A 23,742-nucleotide genomic window follows, 5' to 3' on the forward strand; every position below is an offset into this window, starting at 1 on the left:
CTGAGCCGAGTAAAAGTGCGCAACCGCGCATGCGCGACTCCTCACGCATGCGCGATGCGCATGAAAAAAAACACCGATGGGAGGGGGGACCAGCTGGGGAGTCGATCTCCACAGCCGGCAACGACAGCTGCAGAACACCTGCAGCAAGAAGAGACCACAGAAGACAATAGAAACAAGAAAGAAGAGAAGGAAAGGGCACCAAAGAAACAACAGATGGCCAACCCAGAGGAAGAAGAGGAAGAAGAAGAGGAAGAATACAGTGAAATAGATAAAGGGAAAGGCAAGGTAAAGGATATACTTGCTCTTGTTAGAGGATACATGGAGTCATTTAAAGAATGGCAAACACAGGAATTCAATGATTTAAGAAGAAGAATAAACAACACAGAAGAGAAAATGAACAAAATAGATATGACCTTAACAGAAATGGGAAAGAAAATGGACAAGATGGAAGACCGGGCAGTAGCAGCAGAAATGGAGGTAGAGGACTTAAAAAAGAAATTAGAGGAATCTAATAAAAAAGCTATAGAGACACAAGAACTGTTAGCTCAGAAAATAGATATAATGGAAGATTATAACAGAAGAAATAACATAAAGATAGTGGGCCTTAAGGAAGATGAAGAAGGCAAGAATATGAGGGAGTTTATAAAAGATTGGATCCCTAGGATCCTAGGATGTCCAGAACTACAGCAAGAAATGGAAATAGAAAGGGCACATAGAGCATTGGCCTTTAAACCACAACCACAACAAAAACCAAGATCTATTTTAGTAAAATTCCTAAGATATACTACATGAGAAAAGATACTGGAGAAGATAATGGAAAAAGTAAAAGAGGGCAACAAGCCACTGGAGTATAAAGGGCAAAAAATCTTCATTTATCCAGATATAAGTTTTGAACTCCTAAAGAAGAGAAAGGAGTTCAATACAGCAAAGGCGATTTTATGGAAGAAAGGATATAAATTTATACTAAAGCATCTAGCGGTATTGAAAATATTTATTCCAGGAAAACAAAACAGACTATTCTCGGATCCAGAAGAAGCACGAAAATTTGCAGAACAACTACAAAATAGACGGAGAGATGAAGACGTGTAATGAGAGTAAAAATGATCACGATTGATATGTATGTGGGTAAAGTGGTACAAGAGAGTATAGGTATAATGTGCATATGTGAATGTATCGGTACTTAGAGGAAAATATAGATAGTATAGACAAGAATTAATAAGGGAAGGTAATGGAATAGAGAGAATAAGGAGGGAATTAAAAGAGTGACCTTTGTTACATATGAAAAGTGAAATCTTTTCTTGGGGGGGGCTGGGTGGGGGGGAATAGCGGTCACTGCAAAATCAGTTGACGCTTGCGAGTGAATTCGCAAACCCAAATGGAGAGGGGAGATGTGGTTGTCCGACAAGGGATAAAGGACAACTCAGGAGGGGATGGGGAGATTGGGGCTAAAGAAGTTATAAATAGGAGAATAAGGAAAATGTTTGATGTTTTAGGAATGTTGTCTTATAAAGGGTTTAAAATAAGAAAACAGAAATGGTAAAGGAGGAAAGGTAATGATGGAAAAACAGAAAGGGAAGATAAACAAAGTATAAAATGGCTACGTTGAACTATATGACTTTAAATATTAATGGAATACATAACCAAATTAAAAGGAAGAAACTGCTAAATTTACTGAAAAAAGAAAAAATTGATATAGCATTTGTCCAAGAAACACACTTAACTGAATTGGAGCACAAGAAATTAAAGAGAGATTGGGTAGGACATGTAACAGTAGCATCGTATAATTCAAAAGCAAGAGGAGTGGCTATATTAATTAGTAAAAATGTGCCATTTAAAATAGAAGAGGAAATAATAGATCCAGCAAGGAGATATGTAATGATAAAATGTCAGATATATTCGGAGTTTTGGAATCTACTTAATGTATATTCACCTAACGAAGAAGATCAAAAGTTTATGCAAGATATCTTTTTGAAGGTAGCTAATACGCAAGGAAACATACTAATAGGAGGGGATTTCAACCTGAATTTGGATTCAAATATGGATAAAACTGGGAAAAAAATTAACAGAAAGAACAAAGTAACCAAATTTATAATTAAATCAATGCAAGAAATGCAACTTTTGGATATATGGAGGAAACAAAACCCAAAAGAAAAGGAATATTCATATTACTCGGCTAGACATAAAACATACTCAAGCATTCATTAGAGGGCAAATAATAAGTTATGTAACCAAGATGAAGAAGGACTATAATCAGGAAACAGAGCAGTTGGAAAGGGAAATAGTAAATATAGAAAAAAAATTAGCAATGAAGGAAGATACAACTAAGAGAATTGGCAGATAAAAAAATAAAATATGAAACATTACAAACATATAAGGTAGAGAAGAATATAATGAAGACAAAACAGAAATATTATGAACTGGGTGAAAAAATGCACAAAATCCTAGCATGGCAGCTTAAGACAGAACAAGCTAAGAAAATGGTATTGACATCAAGGAAAAAAGACAAACAAATTACATATAATCCAAAAGAAATTAAGGAAAACTTTAGAGAATTCTATGAACAATTATACCGAACTGAAAACGAAGGGAAAGAAGGGAAAATAGATCAATTTTTGACTAAAATTGAACTACCAAAACTACAAATAGAGGAACAAAATAAATTAACAGAACCATTTGGAACAGTAGAAATACAAGAGATAATAAAAAAATTACCAAATAATAAGACACCAGGAGAGGATGGACTCCCAATAGAATTCTACAAAACATTTAAAGACTTATTAATTCCGCCCCTCCTGGATGTAATCAACCAGATTGATGAAACACAAAACTTACCAGATCCATGTAAAACAGCAATAATTACAGTAATACTAAAACAAGGGAAAGATCCACTCTCACCAGCGTCATATAGACCAATATCTTTACTAAACACAGATTATAAGATAATAGCTAAACTATTAGCAAACAGATTAGCAGAGCAGGTACCGAAAATGGTAAATTTAGACCAAACTGGATTTATCAAAAAAAGACGCACAACAGACAATATTTGTAAATTTATTAACTTAATTCATGCAGTAGAAGGAAATAAAGCACCTGTAGTAGCAGTTGCTTTAGACGCAGAGAAGGCCTTCGACAGAGTAGAATGGAATTATTTGTTCAAACTATTGCAAAAATTCAGTTTACCGGAGAAGTATATTAATTGGATTAAAGCATTATATAAGGGACCGTTAGCGAAAGTGACAGTAAATGGACATGTATCAAAACAATTTAACTTAAGCAGGTCAACGCGGCAGGGATGCCCACTTTATTGTTTGCGTTAGCTATAGAACCACTAACAGAATTGATAAGAATAGATAATAATATAAAAGGAATAAAAATAAAAGACAAGGAATATAAAATCAGTCTATTTGCGGATGATGTTATAGTGTACTTAACAGAACCAGAACTATCAATAAAAGAATTATATAAGAAATTGAAGGAATATGGAGAAGTGTCCGGTTACAAGATAAACGTAAATAAAAGTGAAGCAATGCCTATGAATAATGCGGATTTCTCAAAATTTAAGAAGGAATCTCCATTTAGATGGCAAATGCAGGCAATAAGATACCTAGGTGTACAAATAAACAAAAATCTCGGCCAATTATACAAACTCAATTATTATCCACTAATGAAAAAATTACAGGACGATTTAGAGCATTGGAAAGATCTACCACTAACACTAATAGGAAGGATAAACTGTATTAAAATGAACATTTTTCCAAGGATATTATACTTATTTCAGGCATTGCCAATACAACTGACAGAAAAATTCTTCAAAGAGTTAAAGAAAATAATAAGGAAATTTTTATGGAGAGGGGGGAAACCGAGGATAGCACTGGATAAATTAACAGAATGGTATAAACAAGGAGGCTTACAATTGCCAAACTTTAAAAATTATTATACAGCCGCACAATTAAGATACCTATCAGATTTTTATCAAACAAGGGAAAAACCAGACTGGATGAGATTAGAATTAGATAAAATAGGGGAAAAGATACCTGAACACATATTATATAAATGGGATGAAAAATTGGTACAACATAGACCTTGTCCAGTATTATATCATCTCCTCAATATTTGGAAGAAGATTCATGTAGAAAGAAATAAAACAAATTATCAATTACCAAAACTAATATTGACGCAAAATAAGTTACTCCCTTTTACAATAGATAACCTTTCCTTTAGAGAATGGGGAAAAAAAAGGGATTAAAAGAATAGAGAATTGTTTTTCAGGAAGTAGATTCTTATCCTTTGAAGAAATGAGAGATAAGTACAATATAACTGGAGATACAGCGCTGGCATATTACCAACTGAGATCCTACTTGAAAGATAAATTTGGAAGCAATTTGAGTTTGCCAGAGGGAAGTAACCTTGAATATGTGATTACAGATACAATGTTAATCAAAAGATTTATAACAAATATGTATATTAAACTGCAAGAAAAAGAGAATGAGGAAACAAATGGTAAAACTAAACAAAAATGGGAACAAGATTTAAATATAAAGATAAAAAAGGAAACATGGGAGAAATTATGTTCTGGAACGATGAGAAATACAATAAATACGAGGCTGCGTATGATACAATATAACTGGCTACACAGACTATACATTACACCTCAAAAGTTAAATAAATGGGACCCAACAGTATCTGATAGATGTTTTCGATGTAAAAAAGAAATGGGAACAACAATTCATGCAATCTGGACACGTGAGAAAGTAGAAAAATTTTGGGAAGATCTCAATCAGATATTAAATAAAATAACAGAAAACAATATACCAAAGAATCCAGAGATCTTTCTCCTAAGTAACATAAAAAACAAAGAATTTGGAATTGATTTGGAGGATGCACAAAAAAGATTTGTTAATATAGCCCTAGCCGTAGCAAAAAAATGTATTATGTCAACCTGGAAATTGGAAGATAATCTGAAAATACAACAATGGTATATAGAAATGAATAAATGTATTCCATTAGAAAAAATTACATATAGTTTAAGAAATAATATTGAAATATTCGAACAAATATGGGAGCCTTACATTAAATACAATAGTGAAAACCTACCGGGGACAATCATTACCTAAGTTGATGGAAGGAGAAGGAAAGAAAAGAATGGACTCAGTAGAATTTCTGGTGTATTTTTGTTGAATGACAACATTATCTGACTGGTTTAATGTAACCTAGATTGTATACCTAAAATGGATGGGGGGGGGGGTGGGGGGGTGGCTTGGGAGGAGAGGGGGGGGGAGAAAAAGTCACTGTATATGTGTGAAAAAGAAAAAGTGTGTAGCATGGCTAATGTGATTTATGGTGTGAAAAATAAAAAATTCAAAAAAAAGAATACTGAAGTATTAATTTGTAACCTCCTCAACCTCCTCCGACTCCAGGCAGATGTTGCCTCCTTTATCCTTAAGCATCCATATCTTCACTCTCGTCATCCTTCTGTTCTTAATATACCCATAGAATGCCTTGGAGTCTTTTTAATCCTACTCTTTCGTGCTCTCTCATCTCCCCCTGCTAGCTTCCCTAAACTCTTTCTTACATTCCTTCCAGGCTATTATATAATTCTCATGAGCCCTTCCTGTTTCCTGCTTCCTAAATCTAATGTATGCTTCCTTCTTCCCCTTAACCAATTGCCTCACCTGTTTTGACAACCACAGTTCCATTTTCCAGTGGGACAAACTTATCCAGATCCCCACATAAGTGGTCCCTAAACATCCTCCACATTATTTCTAAGAATATTCCCGACAACATCTGTTCCCAATTTTCTCTCCCTCATTCTGTCTCATCACTTGGTAATTAGTTCTTCCCTAATTAGACACTACTATTATCCTTACCCATAGCTATACTAAAGCTCATGGAGTTGTAGTCACTATCACCTAAATATTTCCCCACCGAGATGTCTATCACCTGATCAGGTACATTACCCAGTACTAGATCCAGCACGCCCTCGCCTGGTCCACATACTATACAAAACTTTCTTGGACAAATTCTGCCCATCTATCACTCTTGAAGTCAGGAGGTGCCAGTCAACATTTGGGAAGTTGTAGTCTCCTGTAATAACAACCCCTTTAATTTTGGAGCCATTCCCTCATCTTCCTACTTGTTCCGAGAGCTATTTGGGTGTCAAAAGACTACTCCCAATAAAGTGATCGCTCCCTTCCTATTTCTGACTTCCATCCACACTGACTCAGTCAACAATCCCTCCACAGCTTCCTTCCTTTCTACAGCTGTGATACTATCCCTGACAAGTAATGCTACTCCCCAACCTCTTTTACCACCCATCCTACCCTTTTCAAAACCTCCAAACCCTGGCACCGTATCAGCCAATGCTGTCCTTGCATCAGCGAAGTCTCTGTAATGGCCACAACATCGTAATTCCACATAGTGATCCATGCTCAGAGTTCATCTTCTTTATTCTTAATACTCTTTGCATATTTCAAACCTTCCATTGACTACATTTATGCTTCCTCTCTTGCCAGTCCTTCCTCACAGACCCACAAGTCATTGTATCATCCTTTCCACTCTCTGCCCTATTCTCTGTTCTCACATTCTGGTTCCCATCCTCCTGCCAAACTAGCTTAGCTTGTCAGCCAAAGATGCGTTATTTACCCATTCAAATATTTCTTTTTTTTTTGTAATATACCTGTCTGCACTTTCTTTGTTTCTCACCGAAACTCCATTGATGCTTTGCCATCCTCCCTGATAGTGTGCTTAACAAATGACTATTGCCAGTTCCTCGCTAATACCTCTGTAGACCCCTTTATTTCAATGACACCTCTGATTTTAGTTTCTCTCTCTCAAACTGCTGGGTGAATTCTATCTCAACTCTAGTTCATTCCACAATACCCAATCAAAGATTGCCATTTCCCTGTTTGGCCACAAGCAGTTCTAAGAAGCCATCTTGTAGGCATTCTACAAATTCTTTCTCTTGAGATCCAGTCCCAACCTGGTTTTTTCCATTCTACTTGCATGTTAAAAGACCTATCACTACTATTATATTGCCCTTCTGACTCACCTTTTCTATTTACTGTTGTAATTTGTTGTCCACATCCCAGCTAACGTTTGTAAGGTGTCTTTTTACCCTTGCCATTTCTTAATTCAACCCACAATTATTCTCTTGCTGATTCTGTCACCTCTTTCTAATGATTCCTTTTCAACAGAGCCACACCATCCCCTTGTTTACCTGCCTATCCTTTTGATACATGACATCCAATGACATCCATCCTTTAGCTACTACATGATGGCCATAACAACGTACTTGCCAATCTGTAGCTGTACTACAAGATCATCTACTTTATTTCTTGTTCTATGCTACTTTATTTCTTATTTTATGTGGATTTAAATACAAAAAGTTTAGCCCTATATATGTGGCCTTTTTTGACTCTTGTTGTCCTTATTGCATTGGAACTCATCCCCATGGCTGCAATTTTTCCCTATCTCTTGTCTACCACACAAACTCCCTACCAGCTCTCTTTCCTTTTGCAGCAATTGCCTCTTCACTTTGGTTCCAACCCCCATGCGAATTCCGTTTCAACCCCCTCCTCCCAAATGCATTATCAAACCTTCCCGCCAAGAAATTGGTTCCCCTCGAGTTCACGTGCAACCCGTCTCACTTGTAGTCACTCCTTCACCAGAAAAGGTTCCAGATCCAAGAATATGAAACCCTGTCCTGTGCACCAACCTATCAGCCACTCATTTGTCTGCGCTATCTATTTGTTCTGTTTTGACCTTCCCCAGCTCACGGCACCAGCAATGATCACCTTGAGTGCCTGCTCTTCAGCCTCTTTCTTGACTCCCTAAACTTACTTTGCAAGTCCTCTACCCTACTCTTGGCTATGTCATTGGTACCAATTGCATCACAACCTCTGGCTGATCACTCTTCTGCTTAAGAATATTCTGAAATCACTCAGACATCCAGAACCTGTGCACCTGGGAGGCAACTGACTATACTGGAGACTATTTTGCAGCTCCTATCTGTCCCCTAACGACTGAGTCCCCTATGACTATCGCTCTCTGACTTCACCCTTCCCTTCTGAGGCTCAGAACCGACCACAGCACCATAGGTCTGGTTGCTGTCTGGCCAGATAGGTCACCCAACCAGCAGTATCGAAAGGGATATACTTGTTGCTGAGAACAGCCATAGGAGTGTTCTGCACTGATTTGCTATCGCCTTCCCTCTCCTAACAGTCACCCAGTTACCTGCCTCTTAGGTGTGACTGTCTGATACATCCTGCCATGTGGAGAGTTTAATCAGGCTAAAAATCTTAACAGAAGTGTGTAGAAAAATGAAATAATTTGCAATTGAAGATATAGAAGAATTATACTCTGTGGTGATGTAATCAAGAGGGCATATAAATTGATATTCAGGGTAGCCAGGAGTGAAATGAGAAAATAATTTAGTGGAAATATGCACTCTCAAGCTCATTTGTTTAAAACTTTCCAAGCTGCAATTGTAGATCTTGTTTTGTCAAAGATGAGGAGGAAAGGCTGGCAAATGGTGCGGCATCACAGAGCTGTCTGGCAATAATTAATAGAAGCAATAGAATAATCCTTCAGGTATAAATGGGAAATGAAAATGGTGTCAATGCAACTTTCAACAAAAAAAAAGGCAAGTTTAAACACGGCAAGAATTTCATCAGTGCTTGTCTTTGGGAAAGGTGTGGTCAATTTGAAATCCGTAAACCATCCATTACCCGGAGGTCCAGAGGGTTCAAACTGTCTAAAAGATTACCTGTTCCTCTGTTAAAAAGACAGCGTGGTTCGAAGTTAAAACAAAACACACACAATGCTGCAGAAGCTCAGCAAGCCAGTACTTTATACTGCAAGAGGGCATATCTTAAATTGATAATGCAGGGTGGCCAGGAGTGAAATGAGAAAATAATTTTGTGGAAATATGCACTCTCAAACTCATTGGTTTAAAACTTTCCAAGCTGTGATTGTAGACCTTGTTTCGTCAAAAGAGTGGTGAAAGCCCGAAAAGTTGGTATCTTTGCTACCCGGCTAAGTTTCTCCAGCATTGTGTTTTTACAAATGTTTATTTTGTGTACATGAAGTTAATGCAAGTACTGTTAAACGTCTCAGCATCCGCTTTACAGTCATTCAAATCCAAATTTTAGATCTGGGCAGCTGGCATGAAACGTGTTGGTCCTGCAGGAGCACATTTGAAGAGACTCACTCACCCAGAGGAGACCTTAGGAGACCCAGATCTCTGTTGTTTTTCAAAATGAGTTTCAAACTGCGTTGCAGATTTAATTCCGGTCTGGAATTGGCTGGCGGGGCTGTCAATCACAGGCGCACTGTCAGCACCCGCCTCCGGCTCAGCGCGCCCAACGGCGATCCCCCCGCGATTGGCTGCCGCAGCTGCCAATCCCGCGCTCTCCCCGAGGCCTGCTCCCGCAAAAGTAACTTTTCCTCCTTCCAAACTTCGCAAAGAAGAGGAAGGGGGGGTTGGGGAATTAAGTGATCCAAAAGCTCGTTTTTCGTCCCGGTCATCGCACCCTATGATCGGCAAATAGCAAACGCCGCGGTGTGGGCGGGACAACTTTGGAAGGGCTGATCCAATTGGTCGCACTTCATACGTCGTGCGGGCTTCATTTCTTTTAATATTTCTGCATCGCAGTCGAGTGAATTAAGGGAATTTCAAATCGCAAGCAACTGCACGGCCACCTGTGGGGAGGGGGAGGAAAAAACCTTTAAAAAAACCGTTGCGAAGGCGGGGGGGGGAACGTTAAAAGAAGGGAGGCGGTGATTGGGCAGGCGGCAAGGTTTGAATGAGTATGCGGGCAGGCGATTGGCCGGGAGCCCCGGATGTCGGCGGGCCGCCGTGAAGTGTCGGTTATTGTTTGAGTGGAGAGTAGGCGCGAGGCGGCGGAGAAGTGCTGACAGGAGCGAACATGGTGAGTGGCTCGCTTCCCCTTCGCCCCGCCGGTGGCGGACGGCATTCGTTTTGCAGCCCGTGTCCTTCCTCCGGGGGGGGGGCGTATTAATTCTCCTTTTTGACGGGATCCCCCCCGCCCCCCTCACGGCTGCTGCGGGGGTGGGGGGGGGGGGAGAGGGCATCGGTGCGCCCGGGAGGAGGGGGGCGACGCTTACCTGGGTGTTCGTGGCCACCCGGGAACGAGCGCGCGCTGTCCGTCGGTGGGGCAGTGACGCGCGGTACCGGTGAGGGAGAGGGGGGAACGTACTTTCTCCCCCACTCCCCGCTCCTTCCCTCGGACAGTCTGGCGCGCCCGGCCGGTGCTCGCGCCTGAGTGACAGCCCAGTGGCGGGAAAATGCCTGCAGCCTTCGCGTTGCCCCGCTTCGCCAGAGCGGAGGCTCCAGGAGAGTGGACATCGCCACCGGCTGCAAGAACCTGGGGCCGGATCGACCCGTCATGGTCGAGGTTGCTGCAGATTCCCTCCATAGTTCGCTTGCAACGCGTAAAACCCCGCCAAAGCTGTTGGTGTCTTGGGTAGTTAGTTAATGTGCCGGGATCATAGCCCCTTTCCGAGTTTTGTGCTTCATAAATCAAAGCATCGAGTAGGAGTTGGGATGTTATGGTAAAGTTGGATAAGCCTGGTCCTCCCAACTTCCTTCTCCCACCCCCCCCCCCCCCCAACTCACATAAGGGAGGACCTAAAGTGGTGGGTGAGAAAAGGTTGGGACTTTGGTGAGGCCAGATTTGGAGTATTGTGTGCAGTTTTGGTCGCCTAACTGCAGGAACGAGAGCAATAAAGTGCAGAGAAGATCGACTAGGATGTTGTCCAGATTTCAGGAACTGAGTGGCAGGGAAATTAGGACAGTTTTTCTTTCTACTCCTACTCCTAATTCTTACAAACTGGATATGTGAGTGGAAAGAGGAAGGATGAGAACAGAAAGAGTTTGATAGAGGCATAACAAAATTGAGGGGTGTAGATAGACTCCACAACCCCCCCCCCCCCCCCATGAGGGTAGGTTGGATGCAAACCTGAGGACGTGGGTTAAGGGTGAAAAGTTTAGGGGGAGCTTCTTCACACAGAAAGTAGTGGGAGAGTGGAATGAGCTGCCAGCTGAAGTGAATGCAGACTCGTGTTAACATTTAAAAAGAATTTTGGATAGGCACGTGGACTGGTTGCAGGTCAGTGGGGCTAAACAGAATAATAGACTAGAAGGGCAGGTTTCAGTGGTGCAATGAATGGTTTGTGTTTTCCTTTGGATGATATTTGGCTTCAGCTAAGGTTGAAGTGTGCGTGCTCAAGTGCTCCGACTATATCGTGTGTTAAGTTTTGTGTTTTTGAAGTTAAAGAAGCTAAACCTTGGTCACTTGGGGGTGGGGTTGAAGTGTGCAAATTTAGGTGTCATTCAAAGGGTTACTGTCAGGATAAGTTGCTTTTATTTGTCAAGTTTTATGTGACTATTTCCAAGCCACATCGATTTAGGCAAGTGATGCTCTTTTGTGAAATCATTAATGGTTGTTGCGTGTCTAATCAGTTGAATTAAATTTTGTCCATTTCCAGACTTGCTGCTATGCATTTGGATGAAGGAGATTAGCATTGGGTGTGGGTCCAGAACTCTAGATCACTGCTAAGTGATTTGCTAAGAGCATCAACAGCAATGCATTTAATTAGCTTTATTTAACTGGATTTGCTGCCATAATTCTCAAACAAAAGTTAATCTTGTATTCGACTTGACTCCAGCAGCGCAAACTTTACCCAGTGAGAAATAAATGCATTGGTACATCTTTGGTCATCAGCTGCCAATTTGGGACAAATATGTGTCAATATTGCAGGGTTGTTCTTTTCCAAAGTTGATATCTTGGTTATTTTTATTCTACACATGTTAATAATAGGTTTGAGAAAGAAAGCCTTGCACTTTTATTGATCTCAGGGTGTCTCAAAATATATAGACTATTTACTTTAAAGTAGGCATCTTGTGATGTGGAACACAAGTGATCCATTCAGAATCATTTTTTGTTTACAAGCTTCAAATTGTTTACAAGCTTAATGAGAATCATTACAATGAGTATTAAGTAGAATTAATAATGAGTTCATGTATGAATTAAATATGTAAAAATACTTCATGCTTGCTTCAAGAATGCCTTAAACTTGGGATACTGAACGTGAGTGTTGTATCTCTAATTCTGTATTTGCAGTGATTGTATATCCCTAATTGGGTTTGTAAACAAATCTCCCTCTGTCCCCATTTAAATTCTTGTTCAGCCCATCAATGTTTAAAGGTGCAATAGGGACTGCAAAAGTTGCGTTAAACGTTTTTCATATTGGTTGTGCAAATCATTTCATGATGCTGTTTCAATTAAAGTTCATTTTCCTCATGATGTCTCAAAAATTTGAGGTTTTTTAAGAGGTGACAGGATTGCACACCTAGAATAGAGGGTTTTGACTAGGTGGATTTTAGCAAGCCCTTTGACAAGGTACAGTGTGGTAGACTCATCTGGAAAGTCAGATAGCGTGACCTGTAACTGTTCGTATGCCCCAGGGACAGTGTTGGGTCAGCTGTGTTAATCCATTTTAACAACTTGGATGACAAAATAGTAAATTTGCAGATGACATCAAAATTGGTGGTATGATAGAATGTGAAGGAAGTTTTCAATAGGATCTAGATTAACTGGAAAAGTGGGCCAAGGATTGGCATATACAATTTAACTCAGACAAGTATGAGATGTTGCATTTTGAGAAATTGGACTAAGGCAGGACATGCACAGTAAATTGTAGGGCCATGGAGAGTATTGGGGAGCAGAAAGACCTGGGGTACAGGTCCATTATTCATTGAAAGTAAATTTGCTGGTGAACAGTGTCGTAAGGAAGGCATTTGGCCTATTTGCGAATAGGAGTTACAATTGTACAAGATGTTGGCATGACCACACGAGAACGTTGTGCATGAAAGGTGCAGAAAACTTTTGTGAGACTCATTGAGACTGGGATTTTGCAACCTTGAGGGTTAGAGGCTGAGGGATGGCCATATTCAATTATTTAAAAGTGACTGGCCACGTGGATACATGTAAATGGTCATAGTCCTTTTCAGTATATGGGAGTCTAAAATTGGAGAGCATAGATTAAAGGTGAGGTGAAATGTGTATTTTTTTAAAAAAATGAACCCAAGGGACGAGTCAACACAAGGCAGAAAGTATGTGAAAATTGTTACCAGAGAAAATGATAGAGGTGGGTACAATTACAATGTTTCAAAGACATTTATATAGGTACAATAAAATCCATGTGGCCAGCATTCAAGCAACCGGCAAAACAATTGAGGAAAATAAACAGGTTGAAAAAAACAAAAGTTTGAAATTTCCCCGCCCTCCATCAATCCTCATAGGTGCTGGATACCAGGGGTTTTATTGTACATGGATTGGAAGTGTTCAAGATTTGGGCTGAATACAGGCAAATGGGGGCGAGCATAGGTTGACAATGAGGCCAGAGGGCCTGTTTCCATGGTATAAAACTCCCATTGCAATGAGAAAAAAATGTTCCTCTTTAAAATGTCTCGTTTAAATACTGAAGTATAATTATCAAATCTATATGTTCCTAATTTCAGCATATACAATTTCATAGTTGTAGGTCACAAAGAGGATATTAACGTGAAATAGTGGATCTGGTAATCCATTGAATGAAAGAAAATTAATGTTAATTATTGTATCATAATTTAATGTTTTAAACTACTATAAATATTATCGTATAATAAGTCTTTAATTCTGCAAGTATTTTGTGTTGTATTGATCAGAGGAAGCTTTGATCTCATCTCCCAACCTTTCCTTAACAGGCTGGCGGGAAAGCTGGGAAGGATTCAGGAAAGGCTAAAGCAAAAGCAGTGTCCCGCTCTCAGAGAGCAGGATTACAGGTAGGCCTTTTCAGAATAGATCAATGTTATAAATTAGATTTTCAGAATTGGGTCCTTGCCTCCAAATAATTGAGATATCTCATGTACAGTATGAGGGAAAAAAATGTTATGTCCTCAGGCTTCATTTTGGAATCATTAATGAACAGCCCTACTCTGGAGCAGCTGAAGATAATTTGGGTTGAGGGCTTTTCCCTGAAGAACTTGCAACAGTGTCCTGGACTGCAGTGATTGGCTTCCAACAAATAACTTCTCAGTGTGTCAGGTACTAAACTAGTCACTTGGTTTTCTGAAATGTTTTGCAAAGCCTCTTTGATGCCATGTTATTTAGGATAATAAGTTTCTTTTCCTCTTAGCATTCAGGATTTTTAAATCCCAGTACACACCAATGTTGGATGTCATGTTACGATGCTTAGAAAATGAAAAGCTGAAAGGACTGAGACAACACAGATTTATGAGAGAAACCACCTTTAATAGTTTTTTTTAGATTGTAACCATCATAATTGATAATGGTGAACCATGGCATGTGATGTATAAGACCTTATAGAAAGTTATGAATTATTAAACTAGCATGTGGGATTGGCCATGTGTTAAGATAGAGTTTTGCTTAACAGAAAAGTTTTTCTTTTTGAAGTTGGAAGTTTAAAGAATTTGGTGTTCCAGAGATCAGACCTTGAGCCGTGGCTATTCAGTGATTTGGACAAGGACACCAAGTGTACCATATCCAAGTTTGCTGCTGATGTGTGAGTTCTGAGAAGTGTGCCAAGAGGCAGACAAGCTGGGTGGATGGGCAAGGGCATTGATGATGGAATATAATGAGGAAAAATGTGAGCAGAGAAAAATAGGTCATGGATATCAGATGTATTGTTAGATATATTTTTCCTGTGCTAATTTTAATTTCTGTGAAGACTACCAGACTTATTTTAATATTTATTTTTTAGGATCTGGACATTGCTGGTAAGGCCAGCATATATTGTCGTTGAACTAAATGTCCTGCTTGGCCATGTCAAGGGGCATTTAAGAATTGCATATAGACCAGACATGGTAAGATTGACAGACTTCCTGCCATCAAGGATATTAGTATTCTAGTGGAATTTTATCACAGTTGATTTGTTTTGTGGTCATTACACTCCAAATTATTAGCTGAATGTAGATTGTGCAGCTGCCATGGTGAGATTTGAACACTGATCTCTGGATTGTCTGAAAATTAGTTCCACTCCAACAAGAAATTTGGAGGGGAAACACCTTATTGGGGTAAGAAAGATTGGGAAAAGTGTTAGGTAATGATGTAGCCTTTGAACTGGTCTTCACTGCATCTGGTTCCTGTCAAATGTAATTTGTAATTGGAGAGGAGGTCTCCCTACTCTATGCCACAGGGAGAGACAATGCCAGTGTCCTCCTTCAGTGTGTATACACAATGGCTGAAGAACTGCTTTCTGGATCAGTGTGGTTTCTATCCATCTAGAGGCACAGCGGACAAGATCTTCACAGTATGAGAACTTCAACATAAATTCAGGAAGTGGCAAGAATGGCTGCATTCCAACTTCCATTCAGGCTTTAATTCCATCAGGGCGGGACTGGGCATCTCCTCATGGTCATTTGACCACATGAAATTGTCTCCACCTTGCGTTTGCTTCGCACGGCATGCAATACATATGCCAACACCATGTATCAGTATTTTAATTAACTGACGGTTCCAATCTGCCAACTGGCTTTGGGCTGAACCAACTCCGTTGTATTACTATGCAATGTAAGGATCTTTTGAATTCTTGCTACTATTAACCTGATGGAGTGATGTTGAATTGTGACAAAATTTGGCTTTTATTAAAAAAAACTTTCCATGAGACATTTCTAAAACGTCTGTTAGTTGAGATTAACTAACTTAAGATGTTTCTAGGTAATCTTTCAGGGTGGAAAGAAAAATTCTGCATACGCCATCTCTATCTATTTATTTATTTATATATTTAGCATTGCTAAAAGTTGATCTGGTCTTATTTTGGTGCATTATTCAATTGTTCTTCATAGATTCATAATTAGTGATTTGGGCAAGATTCTGTATGCTTAAGTTTAATAAACATTGAAAGGGTTTATTTTGGATGTCATTTTGATTACATTTGAAAATTGGCAAACCTCCTGTGGACATTGCTTAACTAGCAACTTCATTTTTTGCCAAATCTTGGTACCATTTAACATCCGGTATCACTACATTTAAAAAAAAATAATAATTTTAGTTCCTGCAGAATTCTATCAGTAATTGTTCTTGGAAATAGCTGCTTTAAATGATTTCTATGAACAATTTGGTGACTCGCGTTTAATTTTACTGTATTACAGGTTCAGTGTAGAATTGTTAGTCTTTACTGGGCATCCCATAGATTGTAATTCCTTAGTATTGGTTTCTAAAAATGTACATGAACAACCAGGAATGTGAAAGGACTAATAAAATAACTAGATGCAGAAGGCTTCGATATCAATTTGGTATGCAATAGCGAATGTTAGCCTATATAATTTCATCAGTGTTGTATAGAACTTTAGTTTCCTCCATTAATTAAGGAGTGATATTGAATCAAACGGTTATAACTGGTTTACTGGCTCTTTTTGTGCTGAGAAACTACCAGTGAGATCTAGTTTTAATCACATTAATTTTGGGGAATCCCCAAAGATATTAATCCTTCAGGAACAAAAGTAGGTCATTCATTCTTGAGTCTATCATGGCTGATCAGTAACCCCATTCTAATTATGTACCTTTGACTATATCAGGTTTTTTTAAAATTTGGAAACTTCAGTAGGGACCAGGGAAGAAAATTATAAATGTAGAATGGTGGAAACATATAGTGTAGAAGGCATATGTTCCTTATTTGTATTTAGATTTCTTGAAGTAATATCATCTGCTCTTTCCCAATTGCCATGCAAAACTTTATTTTTCCCATTCCATTTGGAAGTTGTGTTTGAATCTGTTTCCACCAACCTTTCTGCAGTGCTATACATTCTAGATTGTGATTTTCTGCATTGTTTTCTTGTCTGTCTTTTTTGATAATTGTGAGTGTGATCTCTTGTTGACTTTATCGTGTGTAAATAATTTCCCTCTTTACCTTGTCAAAATTCCCTAATTTTGTCCACCACCTTTTCTCCAAAGAGAATCCCAGCTTTATTACTGGTTACTCATGATGGCATCATCATCATTCTCTGGAGCATCTCGACATCCTTCCTAAGTATTGTCTAGAATTGGGGACAATAGTTCAGCTGAGGGCACCAGTAATTTTTGTTGAGATTTAAAGGGTTTTGCACAGAATTACTTGTCTTTACACAGGAGATGCAAAAGGAAATTACCAAGACTTCGGTTGATGGCCCCAAAGCATTAAATAAAATTTGGTGGTGAAGCAATAACTATAATCTTCAGGAGAGAATCTTGACATGGGATCCAAGTGGGGCAGCTGGAGATCATGGAAGTTAAATTTGGAAGCCTTTTCAAGGTGAAGACATGGATCTAATAAGCCAATTGTATATTTTAATAGGACTAGATGATTTTGAAAGTGTAAGTGAACAGTGATGTATTTCATCCTGCAAATGGGATTCTTGATTGTTTTTTGGACCAGACTGACAGTTATCACTTGGTATTCTTTCTTGTAGTTTCCTGTAGGTCGTATTCATAGGCATTTGAAGACTCGTACCACAAGCCATGGCCGGGTGGGTGCTACAGCTGCAGTGTACAGTGCAGCCATCCTTGAGTATCTCACTGCTGAGGTAGGTGTTGTGATTGACAAGCATTTCAAACATTAGACATGATATCTTTGTACTGAGAAAAGGAATGTGAATAAAATATAGGCCAAAATATCAACCAGTGTATCAAACTACCTTAATATTTGCTATGTGATTTCCCTTGCGCACCCCCACCTCAGAACCTTGTTTAGCATGCAAGAACACTTGAAGAAGCTTTTCATTTGAGAAAACTGAGCAAAAAAATTAAGATGCAGAAAACTTGAAATAGTAAATGAAAATGCTTAATTCGGTAGGTCAGGCACCATCTGGGAATGGAAAAAACTTTTACTGCTTCAGATGATCTTTCATTGACCTAGGTAAAAATTAAGTTGTGGGAAGTCAAAGGCTATGCAAGAGGAATATTTAAGAATCCAGGTGCTGAGAGTCGCAAGTAATTCAATAAGTAATTCCAGATAGTATTGGCTTTGTGGCTGCCAACGGTGATGTACATGCCAGACCCTTAGAAGCAACAGTGTTTTTGCTGATCTCGAATGGGAGGGACTTGGAGAGTTTTGAAATCAATGTCCATTTGTATACTGGGTGTGAGGATTCAGTTTAGAAGGAAATGTGGACATTGTAAAACAACAATGGAGAATTCTGTGACACAAATCTGCTGTCTGGAAGTGAGTGTGTATTGATGATAAGGCAAGCAAGTTCACCTGAGGCATGGAGAATGTGCAAGAAGTTGAGTTCTTAGTGTTGGTTTTTGTCTTCATTCTAGCCTTTCCAAAACAGAAAGAGGAATATTGACCTGTTTAACATCAAAGTTTTAATGAAGATTTAACATTTGTTTAACTTTCAATTCAATATATTCAACTGTAAATAGAATTTTGCTGCTCTTTAGGTGTTGGAGTTGGCAGGAAATGCATCTAAGGATCTGAAAGTAAAGCGTATCACGCCGCGTCACTTGCAATTGGCCATCCGAGGTGATGAGGAGCTGGATTCGCTGATCAAGGCCACTATTGCTGGTGGTGGTATGTATTGATACAAAAGTAGTAGTATTTAAGGGAAGCAGATAATGTGTCAGGCTAGTGGGCTGAAATGACTGTATACCTAAATTTAAAATTTAGACATCACATCCAATGGATAAAGCTTATTCTGATATATCCAGAGTGGTGAATAGCATGCATAAACTTTAAAGAACTATGCAAATTCATCTAGGAAAGAGCAGGTTATGCAAATCAAATGCCCATCTCAAAACTCAGGTAATATTTTCAGTCAACGAGATCTGCATTCACCTTTCTAATGCTCTGGCAGCCTCATCTACATTATGAATTTAATATAAATGCTCTCAAATAACTATACAGAATGCAGATCTCATTGACTAAAAATATTACCTGATGCTTTTATCAGAATAGATGGTAGCTGTGCTGTTTTTAAATATTATTTAGTGATGCTGAGGGGAGGATGATGGTTTTGATAAAAGTGAACAATATTTTTCTTTAAATAAAAACTCATACGGTGGTATTTTGTTGTATTTTGTAAAAAAAATTTTTAAAAGTAACCAACCTGTTGCTCTGGAGTTGGCCTCAAAAGTTGCTATTAGTTTTTTGTTTCCATAAACGCAAAATGAAGTATTGGGTGTGTGTTTTTAAACTGGAATCTTTAAAGTTTATGCATGCTATTCACCACTCTGGATATGTCAGAACGAGCTTTGTCCATTGGATGTGATTGCTAAATTTTAAATTTAGATATACAGCCATGGTAACAGGCCATTTCGGCCCACGAGCCTGCGCTGCCCAATTAACCTGGTTTCGAATAATGGGAGGAAACCAGAGCCCCCAAGAAAAACCCGTGCAGACTCGAGGCAACTGTACCAGCTCCTGACAGATTCGAACCCTGGTCCCAATTGCTGGTGCTGTAACAGTGTTGCTCTAACCAAATAGATGCTCATTGCTTGAAGATCCATTGTTGGAAAAAGTATTAGAAACTTGGTTGAAGTGCACCATCGATGTAGGTAATGAAAGAAAGTTGGATTAAATCAGTTTGTTTTTCATTGACTGTAAACGTAGCTGCTGAGAAAAATTTGATGTATTGTTGATTTTCACTGCCCCTTAAGTTGTCAAGGATGTAATTTTAATGATTATCATTGAGCCTCAATAACATGCTGAATGATACGATGTGTGGCACATGTGTTGGGCGCCTATATCTCTAGCAAGCTGTTGGTGTATTTTTTTTAAAAAAAGTCTTCTGGCTGCTTTAATTCATTAAAGATATTATTGCTGTAATGGTTATTGTTGATTGCCTTGGCTGAACTGAGAATAGTTGGTGGGCAGAGTCACATGTAAAATGGAGTACACCAAGTTTCTTTCGTTGTAGGACTAGATGGGTTATTTTTATGGTCTGCATTTCTGGCTTTTATTATGTTTATTAACAGATTGCAAAAGTGGGGGTTTAGAATTTGTCCAAAGATCAAGGTTCTGCAAAATGCATGTAATCCAATAACAGAATATATGCCACAATACCAGTGAGTAAATCTAGATATTTGCCTCTTTGGTCCTCCATTTCTACAGCTTCATTTTTCCATTTAGCATCTACATAATGGATTGTGTTTAGAGGGCCAATTTCTGACTGGAGCAGAATTTGATCTGAAATGATCGCTGATGCCCCTCTACACATCACAGGTTAATGCTGGAGGTGGCTCAATGTTGATACTTCCCAGAATCAACACACCAAATAGAAAGCCTCACAACTTCCTCAGAATTTGATTCCCTTTACTTTCACCACTTCCCCCTGCCCCCCTCCCCACCACCTTACCACTATACCTCAGTGGTTTTTCTGATCTCAACATTTTGTTTCCTGCACCTGGTCTTAGCCCATACATCAGTCCTCTGATTGTGAAGGAAACAGAACTGCACAATGCCTTGAGCCTTGTGTACATTAAAACAAGTGTGTATTTAAATTGGCCATTCCTTGTATAGAATATGGTGTAGTACAAAAAGATTTCCTTCCTTTAAAGAAGGAATGTATGGAAAAGTTTGGGATTACTGGGATCCACTGTCATTGGAATAAGAGTATAAAGACCAGAGTTTGCATTTGCTGGATTTTTTTGCACTGGTTGGTTGTGGAAGGCATTGAGTAATCATCCATATCATTTTTAATTTGAACTGTTCAAATGAGGCAGCTTCTTATGAAGTAGCTCACTAATTTGCCTAATATTTCTGTTGAAGCATTCCCATCAGTCTTATTCCCTTGGAACTTGCTGTCAAGTGCCCACTAGTTTTATTTTCTTGAGCTCAGACCTGTACCTATCCACATGAAGGGTAGTTAAAAGTAGTCAATGAACCTACCAATCTTTATTCTGAGTAAAAACACAATGCTGGATAAACTCAGTTGGTCAAACATTTATAAAGATAAATAACCAACATTTCGGGCTTGAACCTTTCATCGAGGTATGGAAAAATATCAGCAGGCCACTGAACAAAATGGTAGGAGGGGTTGTGGGGGAGGAGGTAAACTGGTGGATAAGGGAGAGAGTGCATAGCAGCAAGCAGGTGAGGATGTCTCTGAATAGAGAGGGAAGGGGTGGATAACTGGAGGAAAGAAGATGGAATGGAGGGAGAATGTGGAGTAGGTTAGCAGAAACCAGAGAAATCTATGTTAATGCCATCTGGTTGGAGAGTATGCTGCAGGTGCACGGCAACCCACACAGACCACAGCCTAGGTCAGGGTTGAAACCCAAGTTTCTGGAATTGGGTGAGCAACACTAGTTTCTGTGTCACCTGCATTGCTGGTTCTAATCTGTTATCTGCATTAACCAACCTCGGTTTGAGGTGATAATTTTTAGTCCATAGGCTAGAACTAGCAGTTAGCTGGTACCCTGAAGCTTTCAAAGATTTTCAATTTGGAGAATTGTTATAGTCATTTGGTGTTCTTGTCTATTTCTCCCTGTCCTCCTCACCACAGTGCCATATTACCTGACCAAATTGTTTACTGTGATAAAGCAACTCCAGTAGTATGTGACTCTCGTCTACAGTAGTGATTCTGCGATGGGGAATGTATCTTTAAATACATTGTGAAAGGTTTAAGGAGTGCGTGTAAAGAGGCAGGAATCGGGAGTTGGATATTTCTCACAACTGGAAGGCATTGGTGATTAATTGTGCTTAACAGAGCTGCTTTCTTGAAGATGACTGATAGTAGAAATGCAGAGAATTACCCAAGCTGTAGATAGGGTGTTCACATCAGGTGATTTTGACCTTTTGCAAACAAACAATGGGAAATGTTTTAGATTTTAGATACTGTAAATGTCTCTGGATTACTAAGGAAACATTAGATGTAAAATATTTACATAATTTCGAGCTGCTCACTGCCCATTGTGCAATTTTAGCTGATTATATTAATTATAATTAATCAGCATTCCCTTCTCCAAGGATGACTTTTATTTTACTCTTAATTTAGTTGAACTTGCTAAATCTAGGATTTGAATAATTGCATTTTCTTTCTTGTTTTGTTACAGGTGTGATCCCTCACATTCACAAGTCTCTGATTGGAAAGAAGGGGCAGCAGAAAACTGCATAAAGCCCAGTTTTGAACCTACCCTCTTCCTCCCTACTGTCGTACTGTAATTTGGACAGAAGAAACCTGGGGATACTTGGCATATTTTTTTTAAAAGAGTAGTTAAAATAAAATGGGAGAGTTTTAGGATATGAATTTAGTGTTCAATATAATCTGAAAGATCTGTTTGTATGTCCTACAGTTTAGATTTGGAGCTGTATGAAAATATAACTAGAAAATACAGCTATTTGTCAACAACTAGGTTACATAAGTGTGTTTTATACAATAAAACAGTTCATAAAACCATTTTTTTAAAATTCTATGTTGTCCGTGTGTCCTTTGAAAAGTTTATTGAAGTAATGAAGATTAAGGCTGTATAATCTCTGGATTTATCAAATCCAGTTGAGTTGCATGGATTAATTCCCACTTGTAATCCAGCATTTTTATAGTCCGCCTGCAAGACAAAATTTCACTGCCTTAAAATGCAGGTTTGGCTTGGTTTGTGGGTTAGCTTCAAAGCCAAGACAAACTCCTTGAATGGATTCTCCATGTCTTTACTGTAATGCATGCTGACTTTCCTGAATGATGCCACAGTGAGTTTATTCTTTGATTACAGCCTGGGATGTGCTGCTTAGCACTGAATTCTTAACCCTGCTCAGATGACTTGTTGTCATTTGTCACAGATTTCCAATAGTTCACCACTGCAGTTGTCTCCTTAGTGTTCATCCCCACTTGTCACTCAGACTGCAACAGGTGCCAGGCCACATTTGTGTACTGGATGCCAGAATATGGAGTTCTGTGGGAATAGATTACTGTCCCCAGGTTAGGAATGAGATCCATTCCTAGGTCTGCCTTTTAAGTTGAATGTGCAGCTTTTAAATCATTGATGACCTTTGAGCCTTTTCTTACACTAAAGTACAGGCTAACAGGCATTTTACGCTGATTTTTATCAACAGCAGTGCAATCTGACTCAAAATGGTCGCTATCTAGTCTTTACCATGGTATAAACGACAAAAAACGTGCCTTCATTTGACTTGACGTTCATAACCTGGGAACTGCCTGTACCTGAAGTGTAACATCCACTTAAAAAGTGGCAACTTCTGCTCAATGTAAAGGGTCATTTGTAATGGGATGATGTACCTCCTTGCTTGCCTTGTATAAGCAGTGGAAGGAGAAAATTGCCATCCTGTCTATAAAAAGTCTAGTTGCTACATAGGGCTCATTTACCATTTCACCACCCACAAACTGAATGGAAGCAGTTTCCTCTTGTTAGTTGAATTTGGTACTCTAATTTGAATAACTGTCACAAAATGACCAGTTTCACTTTGCCCAGGTAAAGGTTATCAACTTCCAAGTTGAGTGCTATTATAGGTACTGGAATTAAAACAGTAGTCAGATCACTGGTTACAAAGGATCTGGCATTCATTTTTGACTACCAAATTTTGAAGATTTAAAAAAAAAACTTCCATAACTTTATAGCAGAACATTTTGAGTGAGTGAGGAGAATCGAATAGCTTGGTTTTTTGGAAGCCTACCTGTGCAGCTAGCTGTATGCTACCAAGATGGGGACTATTTGGGGATGGGGGTTTAGCTGCTGTGCTATTCAGAGGTGTGCATCAAGGTTGATTTACTGGCTGCTGCAGGCATCT

At 39.0% G+C, this 23,742-nt stretch overlaps 1 protein-coding gene and 1 long non-coding RNA gene across 5 annotated transcripts in view; one reads left to right on the forward strand and one right to left on the reverse strand.

The window, feature by feature from the left end:
* Positions 1-10,268, reverse strand: part of LOC138754010 (uncharacterized) — a 94,413-nt gene extending 84,145 nt beyond the window's left edge. For 2 of the 3 annotated variants that reach the window (XR_011351542.1, XR_011351543.1), the window contains exons 1-2: positions 10,126-10,268; positions 9,213-9,699 (exon numbers count right to left, since the gene is read on the reverse strand). This is a non-coding gene — a long non-coding RNA (uncharacterized lncRNA). Of the gene's footprint in view, positions 1-8,792; positions 9,700-10,125 lie in introns of those variants that run through there. The other variant, XR_011351541.1, reaches the window with a different exon arrangement.
* On the forward strand, positions 9,789-22,413 carry LOC138754009 (histone H2A.V). Of its 2 annotated transcripts, XM_069917718.1 has the most exons (5): positions 9,809-9,929; positions 13,769-13,846; positions 17,471-17,584; positions 18,444-18,573; positions 22,056-22,413. In XM_069917718.1, the coding sequence occupies exons 1-5, from the start codon at positions 9,927-9,929 to the stop codon at positions 22,115-22,117; spliced, it is 387 nt and encodes a 128-aa protein (XP_069773819.1). In that variant the 5' UTR covers positions 9,809-9,926; the 3' UTR covers positions 22,118-22,413. The 2 variants fall into 2 exon arrangements, with proteins under 2 accessions (XP_069773820.1, XP_069773819.1); XM_069917719.1 differs by lacking the exon at positions 18,444-18,573 and having other exon boundaries at positions 9,789-9,929.
* Positions 22,414-23,742: the final 1,329 nt, after the last annotated feature.

The sequence above is a fragment of the Narcine bancroftii genome, chromosome 2, assembly GCF_036971445.1.
Source record: "Narcine bancroftii isolate sNarBan1 chromosome 2, sNarBan1.hap1, whole genome shotgun sequence".
NCBI classification, from domain to species: Eukaryota; Metazoa; Chordata; class Chondrichthyes; order Torpediniformes; family Narcinidae; genus Narcine; species Narcine bancroftii.